Here is a 25,322-nt window from a genome sequence, read left to right on the forward strand (position 1 = left end):
AGCTGTGTAACTACTGAAATAAATACATTTTATGAGTGAGCCAGAACAGCCCGCCCTGAGGGAGGAGACGCCCCACCTGAACACCGGCCGGCCCCCCAGCGGGGCTGCTGAGGGGCACGCCCCGTTAGGAAGGGCGGCTGCGTGCCGCTACGATTACTATGGCAAGGGAACCAAGAAAAGAAGCGCCCGGCCCAGCCCGTTCCCCTCAGCCCCATCAGCCGGAAGCGAGGAGCCGGCACGGCGGGAGGGCGCCGCCTTCAGCGGCCCTTCTGGGCATGCGCCTCCCGCCCGCGCACGCGCAGGGGGCCGAGGGCAGCTGAGGGGGCATCGCCCGCGGCCCGCCGCCATGGTGTACATCTCGAACGGTGAGGGGCGGCCGGGGGCAGTGGTCGCGCCTTTGCCCCTCAGCGGGGCGGCGATGGACGGGCTGGAGCCTGGGCAGCGAGCGGGGGACGACTGGGGGGGGGGGCATCGGGCCTGCGCTGGGCAGAGCGCTGGCTCCGCGCACCCCCGCGGCCCGGGAGGGCCCGGCACGTCTCGCCCGCTGCCACTGTCGCTACCGAATCGACCCCACATCCACGCGCTTCTCTGCGGCCCGGGTTTGAGCCTTACGCGCGTCTCCACAGTTTTTCAGTACTTTTTTTTTAAGGACACGTCGGGAGCGTAACAGACAAGCAGCTTAACCACATACAGGGAAAGGGAGACTGTGCTGGTGTTTTTCTGTAGCTTTAGCTGGACACAGCGTCCATTTGGCGGTGGTGATCCGATTATCTCAAGTACTTGCACAATTCCTGTAGGGAATGAAACTTGCTACGTTGCCCGTGACGCGTAGTTTCTCCATTCTGTTTGCAAGTTCTAGACGCAGCAGATATGTTTTTGTGTAATATACTGTACAGTGTCACATATTAAACATCGCTGGCTGTTTTGTATCTTGATATGTTGCAGGACAAGTTTTGGATAACCAGAGCCGGGCTCCTTGGCGTCTGTCATCTATAACAGATTTCTTCTGGTCGATAGCAGATTTTGTGGTTCTTTTGTAAGTAGACATGAATTCTTTTGACGAGCTTTATTTTAGATTTGTCACAGGTAGAAGCTACTCAGTGCTATCAGTAACACAACAATAAAAATGCCAGATTTACTCTTTAGCATTCCATATCTACTGTCCCCAAAGCATATGTGAATGTTTTACTATAACTATGTGGCTTTGGTTATTAAGAACTATAATATATTTAATAAAAAGAAAAGGGTATGAAAAGGGTTGCTAACTTGCTGGCAGTTCAAATTATTTTTCTTACATTTCTTTCATTTTAATACTGCAAAAACAAAAAGCATATACTTTTGTTAAACAGCTAGTTTCTAATAGCTGATCAAATCCTTAAGATATTATTTGGAGAATTTCTACTGGTGACAATAGATTCTGGCTATGTAAAAATAATCACACAGCAGTAATCACAAATTTATGGCCCCAGATCAAAGCCAGTTAAGAAACTAAAAGTTCTTTTGACGTATTAACAGTTCTTCATTATTTCAGTTACAGGTTTATACTTTATGCATTTCTTGCACTTTATTTACCAGAAAAACAGATTTTATAGTTTGAGCCTTACTGTAATTTGGAATTACTTCAGATTTTATCTTTGTGTGTAGGAAAAAAATTGCCAAGATTTATTAAACAACAATAAGCTTGAGCAGATACACTGTTCATTCCTGAACACTACTTACTGTTTTTCAGGCCATTTATTATCTTGCAATCCAAAAATTCAGAAACTATATCTAGCAATCAATTCACCTAACTCCCACTTTATTTTTCAGTTTCCAGAGCATTATTCAACCAGATTTAAGAAGAAGAGGTTACACATCTTCCTCCTATTCAGGATACAATGATGGAAGAGGGTATTTTTTCATATTCAAACTAGTCCTGATTTTTTTTTTTCCTATCTTAGCAAAATGACATAATATATTCAGATTACAGTTGTGATTTGCATTGAATTGGATCATGTAAGAAGACTAAGATGTTTATCTGCGGTATTTTGTCTGAAACTCATTGATACAGCTTTGTAATAACAGTATAGTCTAACTCTCACTGAAACAATTTTTCAAACCTGCCTAATAGACAATATGAATCTTTGTTTAAATTTCTTTGTTACTCGCTTACACTCAGCATTTGATTTACATTAAATCAGTCATTTCATGTATTAGATTACCTACAGATCATTTTTATAAACACTATAGTTACTGTGTTTCTTTATTCTTACTGGTTTGTCCAACTTTTTTGTAGGACTGTGTAAAAGCCCATTAGCTGTAGCTTTCTCTTGCAAGACAGGAGTAATTCGAACAGTTTGTGTAACAGAATTTTCATGGAAGTGGGGTTGGGGGTTTTTGTTACAGTTTTTCACATGAAACCCAAACAACATTTCCAGAGGTTCTAACTTCCTAATTACTACCATTTAGAGACAGTGTTATTATATTTCTAGTTTAACAGTTTAATGCCGATTGAATAGATGTTGTTTTTCTTGCTTTCACATCAGGCCTCCAGCACATCCTCGCCGTAGGATGGGTCGAATAAATCACTGGGGTGGAGGCCCCAGTCCACCACCAATGGCTGGAGGTGGATGAGGAAGGTAATTCCAAATCTGCTGTATCCTGCTTTGAACTATTTTTTTTAAGTAACAATGATAATTGAAGGTTAAGGTAGAATGGAGTGTTTTGTCGTCCTTTTGCAAAACAGGAGGAGAATCAAAGCAGTTAGATACTTTCAGTAAAGGGGGAAAAAAGGGAGCAGGGTTGTTAAAAGGTTTTTGGCTCAGAAATGGTGAGCTTCTACTTTTAATTGCATAGAAGTGGATAGACAAAGGGTAGCAAAGATTTTTGAATGCAGCTGATAAACTGTTTAGAACTTTTCATCTTTTTTGGCTGCTAATTTAAAGTCCTGTCCAGATCAGTAGTGACAAACTTTGTTTGCATTTCTAATAGTTATCATGCAACAGGTGAGGTTTTTTGTTTAAAGTACATACTTATCAATAGAAAAGAAGGAAAATTAATAAAGTTGTTAAAAGGTGATTAGTAAAAATCTTTTTTCCTGCTACAGTGATATAGCTATGCAAATCTTGAATTCTAGTTCAGCATAAAAATCAGAATTGCTTAAAGAGGGGGGCAAAAACCCTGGTCTTTAAATTTCTTACAGCTGCCTGAACCTTAATTCTATTTTATTTAGTACTTTGGCTGGTGGGATTTTCATCTAACACTGAATGTATATATAACATGGTTTAATTTACTTTAAGACTTAAGTAAACAATCCTTTTTCATGAATCCCATTGTTACCATAACAAAAGTTACAAGAAAACAAACACACATGCAGGTGGTTAATACCTGTAAGTCCCATAGGAAAAAGTTCATATTCCAAGAAACACATACACCAGTATTTCAGTTCCCTAAAAAAGCATAAGCTTCTTCCCATGATTTTTTTTTTTCATTTGGATGTTTTTTCGACTAGACATGAGGCCACCAAAGGCTGTGGGGAGGGCTTTTGGGTAATAATGGCAGTGTGTAATCTGCTCAGGAAGAGAAGTTTGCAAGCCTTTATCATGTCCCATTTAGATAAATTAAAACCAATTTTATTTAAAAATTGTTACTTCCGTAATTTTCTCTCGCAAAGAAAGGCCTTGTTGTCTTTTAAGTGTTCTGTAATTACTTTATCTTTTAGGTAAACACCTGCTGAAGAGGCAGGCAAAAGAGCATACACATTGGCAAGATGAAATAAGAGTTTAGTGGTGGACCAAATGAGTTTGAATGTTGTGAATGTGTATGTCTAACTGGAAACTGTTCTGTGATACAAGCAGATCAATGAAGTTGTACTGGGAACTCCTTCTTCAAGGATCCAGTGTAACCGAACCACAGTTTTATTAAATATGTCTTTAAAGTCTAAAGTCTTTGTATAGTTTCTGAATAGTTTACTGTAGTTGCAAAGTAATAAGTAAATTATATTTGGCTTGTCACAAGGCTGACTCTCTCATTTTTAGAGAAAATATGTCTAAAGTACAGTAAGCCCTTTTCTTTTCAAAAGGGGAAGAATACATATTTATAATTGATACAAAGGTCCCTCAAGAGTCAAACTGAAAGCAGCGCTTCCTAATGGGTTTTGTATTTACTCTATTGATGTCAGTACTAACATTCTGTACCTTGCTGTATGTTTATGACAGTAATGATACTCTTTTAAAAAACACTTTAAAAATGCAACTTACGAATTACTTTGTTTTACAGTCCTTGCCTTATACAAACTCACTTCCTTAAGGCCCATAATGAGTTTTATAACATGCCTCTTGAAACAACTTCCTTCTCCACTATAAACTTGCTCAAATGTGTAAGCCTATTTGCTGTACAAATTTTGGTAAGACTTTTTTCAATAAAATTAGACTTTGTTTTTATTACAGGAAGGAAAAAGTAGTGAACTCAACTACAGAGTGCTAACACAAAAGAGTTATTTTCTTTCAAACAGTAACTACCTTTTCTCTAATTTACCCCATTTCAGGATGGGGGTTTCTTACTGTTGTTCTTGCGTTTTGTCTGGGGGTTGGTTTTTCTTGTTCAGTTGGAGAGGGCTGTGTCTATTTGAGACAAGATTAGCTGCCAAGGATCCAGACTGAATTATCTTTTACAAGGTGCCACCGCAAATTTTTTACTTAAACCTCTCCAGTAGTCTCTTTAGCAGGAAATTATAACATCCAACAGCGTCCCTTAACATAAGCATCTACTAATTACCTGGCTTTTGCCAGCTGGTTACGGCAAAACCGCCCCTCCGTGGTTCCCGCTCTTGTTGCGCAGCGTTCGGTCTAATAAACGTTCCTTCCTCGGCTCCGCGCAGGCGTCGCAGCCTCGTAAAGGAGCTTCCCGCCCCCAGATCAGGCGGGCCGTCCTTCGTTCTTCGCAGGTATGTCAGCTGCACGACGCTACTTTTACAGACAGTATTTTTTTCAGTTGTCCGGAGGACCGTGTTTCCCCAGCCCCACCGGCTATAACAGGCTAGCTGACAGGGTTTGCTGCCGCTAGGTCAGACCCCCCGCAGCCCGGACCGGCGGTGCTCCCCAGGCTCGCTGCTCGCCCCCTCACGCAGAGGCCGGGGCGGTCCCTCGGCGCAGACGCTGCTTTCGCGCACCCCGCTGCTAGCCGAGCGGCGCCGAGGCGGCCCGGGACGGGCGCCGGCTCCGCTGAGGGGACGGCCAGGGCGGCGGGCCCCTTCCCGCTGAGCCCCCCCGCGGTACCTGCCTGAGGGGCGGCGCCGGGCGCGGGCCCGCCCGCGGGCCCGCCCGCTTCCGCTCCGCGCGAACGGCGGGCTTGGCGCCGCTCGGCCCTCGCAGGAGCGGCTTTCGCAGGAGCGGTTTCCGCCTGGCGGCCGAGCGCCGCTCGCCCGGCGGGGAGCATGACCCAGGCGGAGAAGGGCGAGGCGGAGAACGGGAAGGACAAGGAGCGCGACCGGGAGCGCGAGCAGCGCGGCGTCAAGCGGCCCATCGTCCCCGCTGCTGTGCCCGAGTCCCTGCAGGAGGTGAGGCCAGGCCAGGCCCGGCCCGGCTGCCCGGGGAGCGGTGAGGGGCCGGGCCGCGGCGGTTCCTCAGGGCGGTGCTCCCTGCCTGCTGGCTGAGCGGCTGCGCTGGGCTGGGTCGGGGCTGGGCTCGGCCTTGGCCCTTTAAAAGCGTGGGCGCGGGCAGGACACCGGCTCACTCGTGCGCGTTGCGGTGCTTTCAGCAAATCCAGAGCAACTTCATCGTGGTGATACACCCTGGCTCGACGACTCTGCGGCTCGGGAGAGCCACGGACACGCTCCCCGTGGGCATTCCCCATGTCATCGCGCGGCGGCACAAGCAGCAAGGACAGGCGGCCTACAGAGACAGCTGGCTCCTGAGGGACGGGCTCAATGTAAGCCGGGCCGCGCGCCCGTGGCGTGTCTTCCGAACTTGCAAAAATGAGTAACTACGTATTTCTGTTGCATTCTTTAGTTGTGTAATGCGTATCTTCCCCTCGTGCATTACGTTTTTCCAGCGAGGAATACGTCTCAAGACAAACCTTTTTCCCTTTTAACGTGCTGTAGATGCCACCTTACTGAAGTCATTAGACTTGCACCAGTCTGCGTTAAGGCTGTACTTGATTTGTTTGCAATGAACTAAATCCCATAAATTGATGGGTTGAGGGTTTGTACTCATCGATCTCTCTGCTCTGTGGTCTGATATCACACACAGTATTTCTGTTTGTAGGATGACAACTGCAGAACTAGAATTGAACTGCTCCATTTGTGAATGCGTTGGTTACAAGTTGCCTTGTAACTTGGGTAAGGTAGCCAGTAATGGTCTAACCTGCTCAAAAAATACATGCAGTGATCTTATTCATACTTTGAATCTGTACCAAAAAATCATTAGTCAAATTCATGTCTCTACTGTTAAACCTCACCTTTAAAAAACTGAGATCTATTTAAACATTTTTGCTCCTACTTAACGTTTCTGTAGCTAAATAGATAATGTCCTGAGCTCATCGCTGTGGAGACGAAGTCCAGCAGCCATTACAATCAGTTAAAAGATTCAAGTTGACTTAGGCAAATAGGTGTTGGGAACTAATATAAAAAAGAGTTTCTTTAAAAATAAGCCTATGTTCATTGTACAATGTGCAAACCTTCTGTCCTTTCTACAGTCTATCAACTACAGTAATGATTTAATTGTTTAATAATAGCTTCAGTATTACCAGCATACAGACATGTAGTTAGAAACTAAGTATTTACGTTGCATATTTTTGGGTTTTGTTTAGAAACCTGAAAGTACTGAGCAGAGACAAAATGGCCTTAAAATGGTGGACCAAGCAATATGGTCCAAAAAGATGTCAAATGGCGCAAGGCGTATACCAGTGTCACCTGATCAGGTAACTCATTCTTAAGATTTTATTAAATTGTTCATTCATATAGTCATTTGGTGTGATGCTGTATTTTAGTGGAGGAGAATAGATATCATTTATACAGCATGTGTAGAGCATACAGCAAATGTAGATATCATTTATACAGGAGAATAGATATCATTATACAGATAGTGCTGTTGTGTGACCTAACTCTGAAGATCTGAGAAAATTAAGATTTAAAATGGTTCTTCGAGGCGTGGGGGGTTTCTTTTTCCTTTCATGCATAAAAAGTGACTGGTAAAATATTTATCAGCAGCATTTGTTTTGATTACATTTCAGGCCAGGTCATACAACAGACAGATGCGGCCAGCTATTTTAGATCACAGCTCTGGGGCCAAGTGGACAAACACATCAAATCATCCTGAATTTTTGGTAGGAGAAGAGGTAAGATTAATTTTCCCGCTGAAATGAGGCTTAGTATTACATTTTAATGTGTCTGTGTAATTGGTAGAAGTTTGCTATGCATTAGTATGTACTGAAAGGCATAAAAATTTAGTCAAGCAACACATAAGAAGCTTTACTATGGACTGACTGAGTATTATCGTTCAGCAAGACCAGACAGTTTCCCCCATTTGCCTAGCAAGTCACCTTGATCCTTTGCTGCTATAAATCAGTGTTTCTGCCGGGACTAGGTGAGAACTTTGCCCATGTGGTATAATTCAGAGAAAAGGCAAGAAACTGATAAAAGCATCAGTACATGGAGTCACTGCTCAGTAATTAAGTATTCATGAACTTCAAAGAGTCTTTAAATTATTTTAGTTACTAATTTGAGATAATGGAAAAATATACTGTTATGATCATAGCAGATGTCCACAGATATGAAAATTCAAACAATGTAAACCATGTATTTAATGTCTCTTTTTATTTTAACACTTTATAATCAAGCCCTGTTAAAAAGAAATCCACTGTATTACTGTCACATCGTTCCGAGTGCTGCTGTATGTCTTGTATCTGCTTCTGCAGTATTTTTCTAGTATTTGTTACTAAGGTTTTGGGAAAAACAATGCATAGAACATTGTCTCTTATTTTCAGGCGCTGTATGTTAATCCACTAGATTCTTATAATATACATTGGCCTATTAGAAGAGGGCAGTTGAATCTCCACACAGGACCTGGTGGCTCCCTCACTGCAGTATTAGCAGACCTTGAAGTTATATGGTCACATGCAATACAAAAATATCTGGAAATACCATTGAAAGACTTGAAGGTGAGCTGTGAACACATTAATGTGGGCTGTATCCACTTCTGTAGATGTTAGTATAAAAAAGAAACAACCTGCTGTTATTGTTAGCCTCTTGCTGGTGGTTTTCTTAAAGAATAAGTTTTTTCTGCTGGTGAGCATGGTTCCTAAGACTTCGTTTGGAATTTTGTGCATGTCTTTAAGACAAAAACTGTTAACAGAACTTCTACCGAAGAGGTCTGGAAATCCCATTATAGAAATTTCAGTCTTACTCTGTTTGGGATTTTTTTGTTGACTAAAAAGGAGGCAACTGAAGAATGGGTGCCTAATACTTGCATAATTTCTTCTCCTGGCCGAGTAGGTGTTTTTCTCATATCTGATGTACTTTTAAACAGTTTAGTGATCTATAAACTCTTAACTTGGTACTTACTCTGAACTCATTTTTAAAATTATTAAAACCCTTCCCCTTTCCGTAATTTTGCTTCTTTTAATAACTTGTATACTATGCTTCCTTCCTTAGCATCAGGTATTCAAGAATGTAAAGAGAAGCTTAATTTGAGAGCTGGTTTTAATTTACTGTTCTTATCTTCAGTACTACAGATGCATTTTACTAATTCCAGACATCTATAATAAACAACATGTGAAAGAACTGGTAAATATGATCCTAATGAAGATGGGCTTCTCAGGTAAAACCATACATAAGCAAGCACTGAATCATTAATAGTGTAAAGATTATTTTTTTTTTACCTTTAAGGAACATTTTTGCACATCAGTCCCAGTTTGGGTGAGACTACCACCTTTCATCTTTTGCTATTCCCATAACTTGTCTCTTTTTAATGGGACAAAATGGTTGGCTAGTATTGAAACAAGTGTCTTGGTTTGCTACTAGGTATTCCAACCGTGGGCTTCTCACTTCAGCTGAGATAAAAGTAGCAACAGTCTGATTTCTCAAGTAGTTCTAAAATGCACAATGTTAACTCCACAGAGTATTAAGATTCTTAGACTTCAAAACAAAAGTCTATGATGTAAGATGCTGCTACTGTCCTCTCTACAGGATGACATAATAGGCGGTTTCAGAGTTGCTTAAATGCATATACTAAATATAGAAGAGCAATACAATTTTTTAAAAGTAACCAAGTAATTGTTAGCTTCTTCTACATACTTATTTTTAGACTGGAAAGCTGTGTGATTAAAAAGAGTGATACAGTTTCTTTTCAGTTAAACTGCTGGAAGTTTCTGGCTAGTTCTCTGGAAAGAACTGCTGTAGTCTTAGCCATCTTTGATTTCACATTTAGAGAAAACACAGCAAATCATTACAGAAGGCACAGTAACCCAACCATATGGAGCATGCTTAATTTGAAATAATCACAGTAGTGGTGCCTTTGGTGCTGCAAAGTCCTTTTTTTTGTATTACGTATGCAAGGAAAGAGGCTTAAAAAGTGGACAAGAATAGTAAGTTAAATGATAAAGACCAGTCAAACAGTAAGTTAATTGTAAGATGTTGGAGGTTAATACTGCTGTTGTTTAATAATTAATCAGTACGAAGTGCAAACAGTTCCCAAGTATTACTCTCAGCAGAATATGTGCTTAGATATTATTGCTTCCCATCTGAAAGAATTAAGTAGGTGGTAAATAAACACTGCAAAAAGAGAGACTGATCTCATGAGATCTAAATTTTGTTCACATACGTATATATTTGATTTGTTTCATTGTGTTAAAATGAACAAGCCATATTGGGTGTTGGTTTTAGTTTTTGATCAGAATGGTTCTAAATCGTACTTTGTTTGATTCCTCCTCAGTTTTTACATAGAAGTAATGTGAACAGTACCTAATAATACTACTGTGTAAAAATGCACTGGCACTAGGATAGAAGAATTTGCAGTTGAAATGTTAGCTTCAGAGGAACAGGAAGAATACTAAGAAAAAAATACAAAGCTTCATATTCATCTGATACATGAAAGTGAAAACCAGAAAGCAGCATTAATAACTCTTCAGAGTGTCATTTCCTAAATAATAATTTGGTGAAGAGCTGAACTAATTATACAGCATAACTAAATTATCTTCATCTATTTAAAAACATTTGCCTTTAAAACAGTAATTCTGCTTAGTTTTTGTCTACAAAGCACAGCTCAGTTGAGCTATTCTTTCCCTTCATTGGCTAGAAGGACAGACTGAAGCCTCCAGTGCTTCTCAGGTTTAACTATGGGCTTGTGATACAAATAAAGGTACTCCTTTAGAGAGTTAAAGGTGGATTGAAAGGAAAGCAGACAGTGAAATTGGATCTTGTTTTATGACTTTTTAAAGAACATATCTAAAACACTAATGGTAATGACACTTGATTAGAAAAAATTAGGAAAATGCTTTGTGTGCATCTGATAACCAAGACCCTGCAATACTGGTTATAAAAACAAGTCTGGAGGCAGTATCTTTAAACTTGCAAAAAATAAGAACATTTGAATATAGGCATCCACCCTGCTCTTAGCTTTTCTCAGAACTTTAAGGGCCTGCCAAACAAAAAATCTGTAAGTCCCCCCCCCCACTCCATCTTCACTAAATAAACAGATTTTCAGTGCAGAGTCAGGCTACTATTAGATTTTAAAAGCCATTAAAATGTCCTTTAAATGTCAGCAACATGGTTCTGGAGCTTGGCATAAATTGGATATAATTTTTTCTCATATTGCTAGGAATTGTTGTACACCAGGAGTCTGTCTGTGCTACTTTTGGAAGTGGTTTAAGCAGTGCGTGTATAGTAGATGTGGGAGATCAGAAGACAAGCGTTTGCTGTGTAGAAGATGGTGTTTCCCATCGCAACACCAGGTATCTTTTAATATGCAGAATTATTATAAGCATGTACTTAGTTGCTTACCAGAGATTTGACTTTAAAAACAAGACCTTTTTTTTTTTTTTTTTTTTTTTTTTACAAATACAAGGTTTTGTTTACTGTGAGCTGCATGACAGGGTCGTCATGTTACAGTATGAACCTTAAAGAATTCTGACATCTTTAAAAGAAGAAAACAGGCAGAACTGATACTGTGCTCTGCAAACTATGTGGAGGTCATGATGACAGCATGTCTCAAATGTTGCTTGTATTCCTATGTATGCTACTGTAAAAGGCCAGTATTTCAGCAAATTAATAATCATTTTCTTCTCTATGCTTTAGGCTGTGCCTTGCATATGGAGGATCTGACGTGTCAAGGTGTTTTTATTGGCTTATGCAACGAGCAGGATTCCCATATAGAGACTGTCAGTTAACTAGCAAGTTGGATTGCCTGCTGCTTCAGCACTTAAAGGAGACATTTTGTCATCTAGACCAGGTGAGAAGAGAAAATGGTATATTCTCCAAGTAATTTTTTTTTTCCTTTACGGAATGCTACTCTGGGGAACCCTTTTGCGAGTCTACAACTGCTTGTAAATGGAATAAAATGTAGTATTTTACTCAGTAGAATACTGGCAAAAGCTGGAGAAGCTTTAAACTTGAAGTATTTGTAACTTGTTTTATTTTTCTTCTAGTTGAAAGAATCCCAACTCTTAGAAAAGTCGTTTCTTTGTTCATATTACTGAAAGAAGCTGATAGTAGCTGCGTATTTACTGTTTTTCAACTTCAGTTTTGTTAAGATCTGCCAGCAGGTCTCTTCTTTCTGCACAAACCCTCATTCTAGAGGCTTAGGCATGTAGAAAGCTGTTTTGGCAGATTGTGCTACAAGGAAAAGACTTTAAAAAGAGTTCAAGAATAGGTAAATGAAATTCACAGTCTGAAGAGTTTTGTTACTTTTTGCTGTTTCTACAGTTTAAATGGGTTATGCAGCTTGATAGAGAGAGATAAAAGACACGGGTTTTTTTACACTGTTCTTGACCTTAGGATATTTCTGGATTGCAAGACCATGAGTTCCAGATTCGTCATCCGGATTCTCCAGCTTTATTATACCAGTTCCGACTAGGAGATGAAAAATTACAGGTGAGGTTTTTTGTTTTTTTTTTTAATTACAAGAATCATATTCAGCATTCAGGCTCAGGGCCTCACTTTGTATTGGTCCACCGCTACTAACCCCACGTGATTTATGGATTGTTCTTAACAGATGCTTGTTGATAGTTTTAAAATTAATTTCTATATGTGTGAATGGGCCTAATACAGCACTAGTGGACACACAAGACTTCCTAACTAGCTTTAGCCAGAATGGTTGTAACTTCAGCTAAATATGATTATATTTATCCTTCAAGGGCAAGGAATGAATGCTAATTTTGCATGTTTTTCACCTCGCCATTGAATTCTCTAATTTTGTAACAAACTACATTTGAATACTTATTTATCATACAATGCCAGAATCTGTAAAGAAATCTATATACATGTACAATTGTATGTTTGGGGGGTTTTTTAATTATACAAAGCTGAAGACACTTTAGCCTTTTACAAAACTATTTGAAAAAAATGCGTATTTAATTTTCAATTGTGAGAAAAATAGAACAAGCTTTTTCTTTCTTTTTTTTAATAGTAAATACAACTCCCCCCCCCCCCCCCCGTAGTAAAACCATGTCAAATCTCTCGTTCTTCAGGCTCCAATGGCTCTGTTTTATCCAGCAACTTTTGGAATTGTTGGACAAAAAATGACAACTTTGCAACACAGGTCACAAGGTGACCCTGAGGATCCTCATGATGAACATTATCTGCTAGCCACACAAAGTAAGCAGGAGCAGGTATGTGAATGCTCATTTTATTTTTCATTAAGTATTATTTAATTGGGGAATAAAATCAGGACTCATTGGCTCATCTCAGAAACCAAAGTTTGTTATCTGGGCCAGAAGCATTAAAAAACAGATTTAGAGTAAGGAGTTAGGGATGTCTAGACAAGTCCTTACTTAGAACTGCTTATTTTCAGAGTCTAAGAGGGCTTCATATTATGGCATTGATACATCTGATGGAGTTCAAAATAAACCCCTTACTTTGAAAGTGAGGATTAAAATGAAATAATACAATGCTTAATCTTTCTGTGCAAAAAGGTGACAAGAAGTACAGTGGTGTTTAGTTAAGTCTGTGTATTGTTCTGTAACCTGCTGAAGATCTTTTTGCATTTTTCATAGTTCAACTTGTTTTCTCATTTTTAAGTCTGCAAAAGCTACAGCTGATAGAAAATCTATGTCGAAGCCTGGAACATTTGAGGGAGACTTGAGAGGCCAAGCCTCAGACATTTCAGAGAGGATCTACCCACAAGAAGTGGAACTGGGATCTTCCCAGAGTGATTGTATGATACCTGGAAATGATTCAGAGGAACCTTTAACTGCACACCTGTCCAGGAAAACAGCTATTACTCAGTTTGAAGGCAAAGCCTTAGGCCTTGACAAAGCCATTCTTCATAGTATTGACTGCTGTGGTAAGAATTACATTTGTACAATTCTGTAAAATATACATGTCAGTCAGTGTGGATTTATGGTAACTCCCGTATTTTACCAAAGTAACATGTATGTCCCTAAGTTTTTGTAGTTTTGTAGCTCTAGAGTAGCTACACTGATCCTTATACTTGCATCTTTGCTGAGGCTTCTTGAGCTAGACATTTTGAATCTCCAAGGAATAGAAAGAGAGTTTTAAAAGCAAACACTTAGTGGTTTCTATCTGGTTTGACTTGCACCAAATTCTTTATAATACAAATACAGGCCATATTAACTTTAGAAAACAGATATATTTCTATATATCCATTCATTCCAGCATCTGATGATACAAAAAAGAAGATGTACAGCTCCATCTTAGTAGTGGGAGGAGGCCTTATGTTTCATAAAGCTCAGGAGTTTCTTCAACATCGAATTCTCAACAAAATGCCACCTTCTTTTAGAAGAGTTGTTGAAAATGTTGAAGTCATCACGAGACCTAAGGTATACTGTTAACTGATAGCTAAATGGTTAATAAACTATGATTGGTTGAAATCTTCAAAGGATTAGAAAAAAAAATATATATTCTTTCAAAACCACAGATTAGTTGCATATCTGAGGAGATTTAGGAGAGCTTTCAGCTCATAACATAGCACTCTCCAATTACAGGCAGGAGGTTAGAGGTGTAGAGTACTAGCGTGTTACTAGTATTCATCACGGAAATGTTTATTAGCTAAAGGCCATATTCTTAAAGAAGTAGTTAGTACTGGCCCATGAAGTTAACCTGTCTGCTCAGCAAGAAATTGTGCTAAGGTTTTTTATTACTATTAAGGTTAAAGAAAGTATGGCATTAAAAGAGCAATTTTCATATGGCATTAATCAGGCAAAACTTGTAAAATCAAAACTTGAGTATTTTTCAGAGCTTCCATCGCTGAGGGCAGGATTTCCATGACATGCCTAGAAGGCATCTTAAAGAAAAAAAACCAAACAACAAAAAAACCAAAGTGACTTCTCTAAATACCTTAACTATTCTTTCCATATTTTTATCTCACTATTTTTTCCTGAATAATTTTGAAAAACTTCTTTTCTCCTCCCTTCACCTCCAGGATTCTAAGTGGTGAATACTGTTGGAAAATTAGGATACAAGTTTTGAGAACTATGCAAATTTACACCAGTGATTGTGTACAATCTGTGTTCTGAATTTAGGATATGGATCCCCGCTTAATTGCATGGAAAGGAGGTGCGGTTTTAGCCTGTCTTGATACAACTCAGGAGCTATGGATATATCAGCGAGAATGGCAACGTTTTGGTGTCAGAATGTTACGAGAGCGAGCTGCATTTGTATGGTAATGGATATGTTTACGGTGGAATATGATTAATTGAGGATTCCTTTCCCCAAATGCCCCCTTTTTCCAGTGCAGATGTATTGATGTTCTGCTGATACATATTTTTGTATTTTATTTTATTAAAACTAACTTCAACTGAGATTTTTCCAAAAGTGGTGCAAAAGCCTTCAGCATTGCTATACTTCATCTTTTGAATTCTATGCATTGAATTCTGTGTAAAGAGTATCACAGTCATCTCCAAATTCACTACATTTATATTATATAGGTTTTGTATATTAAAATTGCACAGTGTGGGAATTTGAGGTATAAAATATTGATGTGACAGATGTTAAGCCAAGATTCGTTCCAGATACGTGTACACAGAAGCAATAGCTGAAGAGTGCAGGCTGTGGGTTTAATGCCTTATTCTGATTCATACTCTAATGTTACCAGGAGATGAAATTCTTATATAAGCGACCATCGTGGAAAAAGTGAAATGGAGAACCCAAACTACACTTGCTGTTGGTATTTTGCTTACATAATAAATTATATTATTCAGTGGAAAGACTTAAAAGAGTTTGGAAGTGGAGTATTTTTTCTTGCCTATTTTCATCATCAAAAGCTCTTGCTAGCTTTTCATCATCTATGGTAGTTATCCACTCTGTTCCCTATTTTAAAAAAATCCAATATAATACACTCAAAAGAACTAGATGCATTTTTATATAGTCAGCACCAACCGCAATCCTGTGGTACAGGCACATGGGCTTTTTCTCCTAACAAATAATCCTTAGTTACAGAAGTGCTATTTGTTGGTTTTTTTCTTCTGTAATGAAGGCTCCCACCACCCTCAGATCACACCTCAAATCCATATCTGCAATTATAATCTAGATTAAAACTATTAAAACACTTCTAACAATATAATATAAAAAATGAATGAATGTAGTTTCTACAAAGCACACGAGAAAGAACTGACTTCCTTTTAATCTGCTTTCATTAAAAGTTCTAAAGAGAAAGGATATTTCCACCCAAATTATGCTGTAATCTTATCTGAAAGTATTTTACGGCAGGCTGTGATTACATTCTTGTATTTTATTTAAGACTAGGACCTTTGGGCTCTCTTTTATTGAAGACAGCATACAATACTTCAAATTTTACTCTGGCAAGATTAGATGTCATTGCTGGGTTTGTTTTTTTGGGGGGAGAAGGGGGCATTCCCTTCAAGAAAAGGATCCAGAATTCCTGTTACAGAAGAAATGTTGTTTTTTTTTTTAAGTTGCATGATTGTGATTCAGAAGAGAAAGTACATACGTACAAAGATCTTGTTTAGATTTGTTGATATACAAACGGTTCTCCATGGCAAACATTTCACAACTTCACATCAGTGGGTGCTGACACTTGGACACACTGAAGGTTGAGGTAAATTACTCCACTTTAAAAGCTACGTTATTCTTACAACAGCATATCAAACATGCTGTAAATGCACACTGTAACTCAACAAAGTAACAGAATCAGAAAACTGGCCTTTAAGTCATGTTGGAAAACCTGTGCTGCTTAACTGCACCTGAAGTTCCCATCAGTTAACTTCATGAACTCCACACAGAGGAGAGCAGTACTTCTATATTACTTGATGGACTGTGTTCTGGTATTTACCAGTTACTTCTGACTGATAGTTTTATTTGAGCACAAATTTCTTCTCATTTCATTTCTTATTATGGAAGTCACTTCTTAGTTTGCCACAACTTAGAAATGTTTTGTTCAGGATTTATTTCAAATAAGTAAGCTTGTATTAAACGTGGCCCAGTAGCTACAGTGCCCTACTGTTTGGTCAGCTATTGATACTTTTGTCCTCAGTTCTATAAGACTAGAGCTCAACATCCAGACACCTGATAACATCCTATTTCTTGCCGTGCACCTCACTGCGTGAAACAGAAAGGTCTCTGCAGAAGTTCTCAATGTCCTTCATAAGACAGTATTTTGGACAGAAGTTCAGAGCACTTGGTAAAGTGTCTTGTGAACTCACCTCACTGAACGAAATGACCATGTATTTTTGTACAGAGGACTGATTTGACATGTCACTGCAGAATAGGTTAACTGCAAGAGTGAACATATGTTCCATGTTATTGTGGTTTCTCATGCTTTTACAAGAAACATCACATGCAGCAGTGGTAGGATTTGAACGGAGGAAAATCACCCTGTCTGCTGCTGCTTTTTGAGCAGCAAGCCATTGTACAGGACCTTTGTCAGCAATTCTCCTTTTCTCCTACATGTCTAGAATAACATCAGTCTGGCAGCCCTCACACAGGAGTTCAGCAAAAGAAAAAGTGTGATGAAAACACACTTCTGGATATATAACCAGTACTTCAACACGTAGTGGCAGCTGCACCTGATGGAAGAATCACCTCCTAAATGAATCTGTTTAACAAAAAGGACACTATGCTCTGTTGAAATGTCAGTATTTCTAGAAACAACGTAAACAAATTTGAATGGCATTCTAAATTGGTATAGAGGGGTTGACCCTGTGCCTCTTACTTTTTCCTAGAAAAAATAGATACCTTTGTATAAAAGTATGAAAAGCAAAAATAATGAACTAAAATTTGAATTTAGAGCTCAGATTCCCATCTTCATTATGAGATAGATCCAAGTTAGATGATTTATCTGCACTTCATCTCTCTAAGAACGTTGAAAATAATTTAGCAAAACAGTGTTCAGTCACTAGAACAGTTTAAGGTCTACTACACCAAGGGAGCAGCTTTGCATTGCAGACTGATGAGAAGAGGGTAGCAGAGGCATGGTACTTAACCTGTTAGTCATTGTGTAAAACTAATACTGTGAAAAAAAAGTGCTAAGCAAAAAAAAATTAAACAGCAAAATGCTCACATGACCCCAACTGGTGTTTGGTATAGAAGAAAGGGCAAACCAAAAGTTGTCCACACTCTAAGTAATTCACTGTTTTTACAAGTGTTTAAGAGATTAAATATTTACTCTCCATTTAGGGAAAAAAAAACAATGGAAGGAAAAAGGCTAGGCCTGCATTAGCACGTAGCGTGGTAGGATGGCAGAGACTACAGAGCAAAGCAAATGGGGCCAAGGAACAGACTTCTGCACTAAGTATTTCAGGGTAATTACTGCAGCCCAGCCCTAGTCCAGTCCCGTGGCCTGCATACCCATTAGTGGCTGGACTATGTTATATTCATTAGGGCACATCTTCCAGTTTAATTTCATCTGAGAGAATCAAGGCTGCACTCTTCAACCACCCTGCAATACGACCCAAACCATAGTGAGGCTGCTGGGCGATTCCCTTCAAAAGGGCAATACTGATTGATTGATTTAAACTAAAATATTAACATAGACACATCTGGAGTTTACTAAACAGACTTGAGAGAATTTCTATTACAATTATACCTAAAAGGTAGTCTCCTTCATATCTTATCTCACCTAAAAGGATGCTTGCAGCAAAACTCAAAAAAAAGGAATTACAGAAATACTGAATTTCAAAAAAGTGAGAACTCTTACCTCAGTCTGCAATGACACAAGCTACCGCAGCAATAATACATACTATTGCAAGTAGAGCAGCAAGGAGAAAACACACAAATCTTCCAACTGAATTGATTGTGAGGATCTCTAGAAGAGAAAGAACAGTCACTTCGAAACAAGTCTTTCACAGCTGAAAACAGTCTTCAGTTAATGAATTATTGAAATGAGCATTTCCAATGTCAGTACATGGAAGAGAAATTGTGCTAAAAGGTAATGCAAAAGGGTTAATAAATCACATTGAGAACTACAGAGCTGTTGACTAAGTTACTTAATTTTCTTCCCTACTTTGAAAGAAACAAGAGAGTGGTCTGAATCTGCTCCCTATGTTCCTCCTATGTTTCTGGAACGTACCTCCTCCATCAGTTGTTCTCCTCTCTTCCCTTTTGTTTGGAGTTTTACTATGAGCAAGAGTTATAAAATACCTAATTCCTGAGCTGCAGCATTACTGTATTAAGCATAACACTTCAACTTTTAAGAGGAAGATGAAAGGCAAAATTTGCCAAGGCCAGTGTACATAAAGTAATCTAAGACCAAAGCTCTCTGCTTTTTAACAGGATTTTGACATTCAAATATCTGTCTACCAAAACTTTTATTTTCCCAGATTTTTGCACATACACAGGGGAAAATCTGCTGAATATACACAATACCTAATGCAACAGAAAACATTGAGTAGTTTCTATTTAGTTTGCATTGAATATTGACTAAAGAATGATAAATACTCAACCATTGGCTTTCATCTGCATGCAGTTTGTTTGGTTTTCTGTAGGCCTTGGGCAGTCATATCCACACTTAGCAAAGTAAGGAACTATCTGGAGAAAAAAAAAAAAAGTAGAATAATTCCAATCCACAGTTAAATGAGATTTCAGCACAGATTCATTCCTTTCATGTATTTCCTTCTGTACTATGGTTTGGGCTCCTGACAGGAGTACTGTGTTTCCTAAAACTGTTACCAGATTTTCTTGAAAGATAGTTTCCTTACAACTGATACAAATAACAAAAATGAAGAGAGATTCAGCAGATAAGTAAGAATCTAAGAAAATTCAGTGTAAACATATCAGGTATGTTTGCTTTATGCTTTATAGCACAGGGACACTCTCCAGAACAATATAGACTTAAATTACCACCATGAGAATTTCTCAATCCCATATTCACGGATTAAAATATGGCATTATTATGTAAATTAAACTGTAGAGAATTCTCAAAATTCCCATTTTAAGGTCATGAGTATGATATTGGGAAAGATTCAGAAGTAGGTCTTGGACCCTATTCAATATTCAGGCAAAGATGATATTGCAAAACACTTTTGAAGAGGTTTTTTTTCCCCCTTCTGTATGATGTCTCTATGCGTACATAGCACTTACCCATTTCAATACAACTTTTGCTGTATTTCTTTACATTATCTTTACAGCCTGTGAATTTAAATGGGTATTTAAAATTTTAGCAAATGCACGATCTGTGTGCATTTTCACTGAAGTCTATTAAAATATGCATAAATGAATCCCCAAATACAACATATTTTAGAAAGGACAATTCAAAATATGTACTAGCCTATGTAACTCCTGCTCCATTAAAAGTGGTTTTGTCTTATTTTCTATCACCATCTTCTCACACACACACATGCACTCAAGCAAAACACATTCCACTTACATAATCCTCATAGACAGCTGCCTAAAATGTGATAGTGACGACTAGGCATTAAGTAAAAAAATCCCAGTGGTCTTTCTCATGGCAACAAAAGCTTGTTTACCAGTGATTATCTTACTGCAGATTAAAAGAAACAAAAAGAAAAGCATCCCGTTATCAGACTGCTCTGCGTATTATCTATCTCCTGACAATACAAGTCAAAACAAGAAAGAAAATAAATAGGTATGACCTATTTCAAACTATAGTTAATTCAATCCCATCTAGCTGGGGAATGTCCTCTGTATGGAAGAGTACTATGTACACAGCAGCAATGCCTTGATCCTGACCTGAGAAGTCAAATCTTTAACAGACGTATAATGAATATGGCTGCCTTCTCATTACTGAGGACACCCACTCACCTGGTGGATAGGTGTCCTGGAGAACAAGCACCAAGCTGGTCCCTGTTTTGTGTGGAGACAGAGATCACCAGTTCTACAGTCATCGAGCAAAATGACCAGAACAATATGTTCTTCTTTAAAGCAACTCTAAACTTATAGGCTGCCTTATAATTTTAGAGAAATAATAATGTTCCTGATTAATGTTTATCAAGAACTACATTGAGAAACTGTCTAGCTAAAAGTGTAAATTCTTTTAAAATTGACAGCAGAAGAAATATTTTTTTCTTTGAAAAACAATATCCATTTCTCTGTTGCTAAACCATAAATCGCAAGCAAACACAGAAACAAAACAAGCATGGAAAAAAAACCCAAACAACAAACCACTGCTAAAGAGCTGGCTGCATGTGAGTTCTCAGCTTTGATGACTGTGTGTCTATAAGGTGCTAGACAGATTTCAAAACACATTGAAAACAGAAGCCATTTCTGGCCTTATTAAGGAAATCTGTGCAGTAACATGGATGGAAAAAAACAGTACTATCATTTAGCAGAGAATGCTTGGTAAATTACGTGCTGTAGTTAGCAAAATGGATTTTGATGGAAAATCCTCTTTTATATTTGCTGGGGGCAGATTGTAAGCATGGATGGAATATTTGGTTTCCGGTTCTACAGGGAATCCAACATAATGGAACCGCCACTAAAACAAAAATGAAGAAAAGTTCACTTCAAGGACTTAGTACAAAAATAAATATATACAATCCTAATGGGACCAGATTTAACAGGGGAGAATTTATATATATTAGTAACTGCTAACAGTTACTTTAAAAGTGCACTTAAAGAGGACAAAAATAGATTTCTAGGAAAAGAGAATACCAAACTCGGAGACAGGAACAAGATATCGAGTGTCAATTTCATTATTATGTATATGCACACCTATAGCTTGCAGCCAATATGAAATAATTAATATTTTAGCCCACAGTGAAGGAGGGTTGTCCCCTATCACACCTCCCTCTGTCCCAGATAATCCAATGATAGATCATGTATTTCTGGCTTGTGTTACCCTGGTGCTAAGCATCCATTTGAGAACAGGAGAGATGAAGTTACGGAAAAGAGATGGCTAATTTTCCCATAGCTTTGTTCTCAGTCTCCCAAAACACAGGGCTCAAATCCCTCTTTCATTAAACATCTGAAGGAAGTATGAAACTACTATTTTTTTCCTTCTCAGGTCCCTTTTTACTAACTTCAGCAGACAGGAAATTTTTACTCTATACTTTTAAATGTCACTTCCCTATTCCCCACCTTCTTCTTCCCAAACTACAATAAATGAAGAAAACAACTACTTAAGAATACTCTTATTCTTTGATTACTGACTGCAATTTGTCTTTGAAACTTTTCTGCATAATTGCATCAAATACACTGAAAATGTTCAACAAATCCTTTGCTGGTCACACAAATCTTTGTGGCTGTCAGTTCTTTGATGCTGGCTAGAAGTAAAGACGACATTTGCTGATCAATAAAAAATAAAAGTTGTTTCACATCATAGAATATTAAACAAAGAAAGCTTCTGTGACAATTGTTTCTCTGAATAAAGCATAGCCATTTTAAAATTTGCCACGTACTTTCCTTTGGCCTGTTTACAGAACTAATACCAGAGACTGTAATACCTTTCTCAATTTGTTTTATCCAGTTCATGCCATACTCATCACTCTAAAGCAAAAAACCTGATGCATTTAGGCTGAAAGTCAGCAAATAAATACGGACAGAAATAACTTATACTATGGAGAGAAACATACAGGTGACAGCACAACACAGAACCAGATGTTAACTCCCCGATATGCTTAACACCGCTATAACGCTCTTTAAACCTTGGTCAACAGGAGATTGAATAGACAAAATAAAATAATTTGAAATTTTTACCCTTCTGCTGCCTTCTCTGAAAGTTAATAGCACTGATACAAAAGGCAGGGAAGTAGAGCAGGCAATGACAAGTACCCATTTTTCTTTGTAACATTTTTTTCAACCTTACTCTATCTCTGTATTAGATGAATAATAGGCTGATAATCAGCCTTACTTCCCAGAAGGTCTGATCTTTTACATGTATTTCCCTCCTTTCACAAATACAAGTGTGGGTTTTTTTTTTTCCTTTGATCTTTCAGTTAGAATATTGGGTCTGTGTACCAGGCAGATGGTGCAATGACAAAACCTTAACAGACAAAATTTAACGTCAAGTGGTTGAAAGTCATCTTAGCCTGACTGTTAAAACCTCTGTATTTCACACTTTTTTTAACAATGACAATAAATTAATGTTTTGGAGTTAATATTGTTGCAGTTTTAGCCCTCTTTTTCACTATTTCTTTTTCAGCATGTAGATCTTGCATCTAGTCATACAGAAGACTTGCAAAAGATAAGACTTGATATTCCTTACATTTCTTACATAAAGGAATACAGAAGAAAAAAATTAAACTGAAGAATATTCCATCACCAACAAAATAAGCTTTCATGTTAAACTGAAACAACAGACGAGGTCAAGCTGCTGAGCACCATTTCAGAAATGACTGCAAAAAAACCTGTAGGTTTAGACATTTGCATAAGCTGTAGAACTACAGAACTATATTTTAACTTACTTGTAGGTCCAAAAAAAGCAAAAATATTATTTCATTTTAAGCAAGAAATTTTATTCAATTAGAGAATGAATTTAAATGTTGTTTTTAGTTATTTATATTGGTAAGTATTATTATGGTAAGTAACAAAATTGTAAAACCACTTGATAAATGTAAACCAAGGATTATTTTAATTTGTTATATTGCTTACAATTTAGTGAAGCTAACTTTAATTGTTAAATTTCAGAGGTTTGAATCCACACTTTTCATTGAAAGACAAACAAAAATTACTCAGCTCCATGGACTACAAAGATATATTATTCGACATTTGAGTAAGTGTATCTTATCTGCACATGAATCTCAGCTCTGCAGATGATGGCTGTCTGAACAGAACTGAAAAACTGCTGCATGACTGTAAGACATTTGGACCAACAGCACGTACTGACAAGTTACTGGAAAATAAAAAACTTGAAGAAAACAGAAACCTTGTCCAGGCGACAACTGCTATTCTGTGGCTTTTGGGGATTAGAAAAACTAGCCTGAGGCCATCTTTGTTAGGTCTTCAAGGACTTCCTTGCTGAATTATGTAAACATTAAAAACTTCCGAAACAATTCCTCAATCTGATTGTGTATCCAAATCAAAATGAAATAAGTTTTGCTGTGAGCAAACTGTTTATGAGGTATTAAAACCCCTTACAGATTGTTCTTTTCCTGTTCATATTTTGTTAGATTAACAATGGTTGAAGTCTAAACTCTTCCCCCCCATCCTCAATGAATTCCTTAGTGAATTAGGAAGCTGTAAATAAACTCTTCTCAGTCCTCATGTGAAGGCATTAGATTTCTTGAATCTTTATCACAGCTTTTACTTCAAGTTTTTTGGTTTGCTCTCCAGGTTTTTGAGCAGAAGACAATATACAATGCAACAAATGCTTCTTTCACTTCACCGCTGCTTATACACTTGGCTTCTGCAACAGTCTTTTTGTCAATGACTCTCTAAAGCACAACCAGGCCATGCATCTTTTTGACTAAAACTGAGCAAAAAGACAATCACATCAAATGCTTATTAGCACATCTTATCCTAAATGGTTAGCTTTACTCAATTTTCATGCGCTATTTTTAACATTTTGCTTTTAAGGATTGTTCACCTCACAGTGATCAGATACGTTTCTATTAATACAGTTACAGGAACTAAGCACATTTTATATTGATTTTTTTTATCACTGACCATAAAATAAAGCTTTCCATTAAGGCTTCCTCTTATATCCATCAATATTTTGATTCTCATGTTGATGAAATTAGGTGTTGATTCCATTGAAGTAAACTAAGCTATTCCAGTGTAAAAAGAGATGTAACAGAAAAATCCATACCCTGTCTCCAAAACTGAGAAATAAACATTCATATCTTTCACATGACAGCCCGTTGGTTGAATAAGGCAGAGAAAGACAACTTACACAGTTTAATTTAATTTGATATCACTTTCAGTTTTCCAGCCAAATATTGTGCTAACTCTAAAACCTCTATCTTCCGCTACAACAGTGTAATAAAGTATCCTTCAGAATTCTGTAATCTAGCCATTAAAGCAGGAATATTAATGGCTTCCTAGATAACTAATAGTGCCACTTGTTCAACTCACTTGTTCAGGATATAAACATAAGTAAGTTTATTAACACTTTCTAAACATACCTTTCTGTATCCAAGTCCCACTCTCTAATAATTAGGACTAATGTTAGCAGGGCAGCAGCTAGCATTGCTTACAAAAATCACGCATCTCTATTACAATGCGTATCTTGAATTGCATGGTGACTGCCAGTGACACTTGTTTTTACATGGAGCTATTCCTGCAAATATTTAGCGAAAATGTGAAACATCAACTTCTGTTCTCAATTGAAATGCAAATTCAAGGATGCAAACATACTCCTAAGAGCAAAAGTAATCTATAATGCATTTAATGAAATGTGCCAACATGAAATTTTGAGTGTGTCTTTAAACAGCGATTACATTACAAAAGTAAGGTAAGAATACTATTATATTTCATGTCTATATGTACTTACTTTTCATAATAAAGGATTTTAAAGTGCTTTAAATAAATATTTAGGTACTACAGCCATTTCTGAGGTTCACTAGATGACAAAAACAACCATTAACTGCACTTTTTGGAAGTGATTATTATCCATTTTGTGAGAACAATGGAGAAAAAACAGAATTAACTGATGTAGAAATAAAAGGATGCTATTTATTTTGAAGTTTACATGGTCACTGCAGCAGTATTTGAGCAGTTTACTAAGAACAGTTTAAGGAACATATTCATTAATATTTAAGCCCCAAGTACAAATGAAGAATTGAGAAAGAGACATTGAGCAACTTTCTCAAAAGGAGAC

The 25,322-nt window shown here is 37.9% G+C and overlaps 3 protein-coding genes across 4 annotated transcripts; 2 read left to right on the plus strand and 1 right to left on the minus strand.

The window, feature by feature from the left end:
- Positions 1 to 217: 217 nt before the first annotated feature.
- On the plus strand, positions 218 to 2,622 carry SELENOK (selenoprotein K). The gene is made up of 4 exons (XM_072876523.1): positions 218 to 365; positions 946 to 1,036; positions 1,810 to 1,890; positions 2,526 to 2,622. Exons 1-4 carry the CDS (start codon positions 347 to 349, stop codon positions 2,620 to 2,622), a joined length of 288 nt encoding a protein of 95 aa, XP_072732624.1. The 5' UTR covers positions 218 to 346.
- Positions 1,846 to 15,354, plus strand: ACTR8 (actin related protein 8). Of its 2 annotated transcripts, XM_072876519.1 has the most exons (15): positions 1,846 to 1,890; positions 2,526 to 2,618; positions 3,701 to 5,536; positions 5,737 to 5,907; positions 6,787 to 6,897; positions 7,210 to 7,314; positions 7,963 to 8,136; positions 8,702 to 8,795; positions 10,794 to 10,926; positions 11,270 to 11,423; positions 11,969 to 12,064; positions 12,661 to 12,801; positions 13,211 to 13,475; positions 13,808 to 13,971; positions 14,674 to 15,354. In XM_072876519.1, exons 3-15 carry the CDS (start codon positions 5,414 to 5,416, stop codon positions 14,815 to 14,817), a joined length of 1,875 nt encoding a protein of 624 aa, XP_072732620.1. In that variant the 5' UTR covers positions 1,846 to 1,890; positions 2,526 to 2,618; positions 3,701 to 5,413; the 3' UTR covers positions 14,818 to 15,354. The 2 variants fall into 2 exon arrangements, with proteins under 2 accessions (XP_072732620.1, XP_072732623.1); XM_072876522.1 differs by lacking the exons at positions 1,846 to 1,890; positions 2,526 to 2,618; positions 3,701 to 5,536; positions 5,737 to 5,907 and adding an exon at positions 6,240 to 6,316 and having other exon boundaries at positions 14,674 to 14,813; positions 15,246 to 15,354.
- Positions 15,355 to 16,360: 1,006 nt separating this feature from the next.
- Positions 16,361 to 24,229, minus strand: IL17RB (interleukin 17 receptor B). The gene is given in 5 exon segments (XM_072876430.1): positions 16,361 to 17,175; positions 18,349 to 18,413; positions 19,688 to 19,735; positions 20,915 to 21,041; positions 24,170 to 24,229. Coding segments are annotated over 5 exon segments (789 nt in total). The 3' UTR covers positions 16,361 to 16,686.
- Positions 24,230 to 25,322: the final 1,093 nt, after the last annotated feature.

The sequence above is a fragment of the Ciconia boyciana genome, chromosome 11 (genome assembly GCF_034638445.1).
Source record: "Ciconia boyciana chromosome 11, ASM3463844v1, whole genome shotgun sequence".
Lineage (NCBI taxonomy): Eukaryota > Metazoa > Chordata > Aves > Ciconiiformes > Ciconiidae > Ciconia > Ciconia boyciana.

Excerpts from the sequence above, each read along its gene's own strand:
- ACTR8 (XM_072876519.1), top strand. The coding sequence starts at position 5,414 with ATGACCCAGGCGGAGAAGGGCGAGGCGGAGAACGGGAAGGACAAGGAG. Across the intron at positions 5,908-6,786 it reads TCCTGAGGGACGGGCTCAAT|AAACCTGAAAGTACTGAGCA; the intron begins GTAAGCCGGGCC and ends GGTTTTGTTTAG. Across the intron at positions 6,898-7,209 it reads TACCAGTGTCACCTGATCAG|GCCAGGTCATACAACAGACA; the intron begins GTAACTCATTCT and ends ATTACATTTCAG.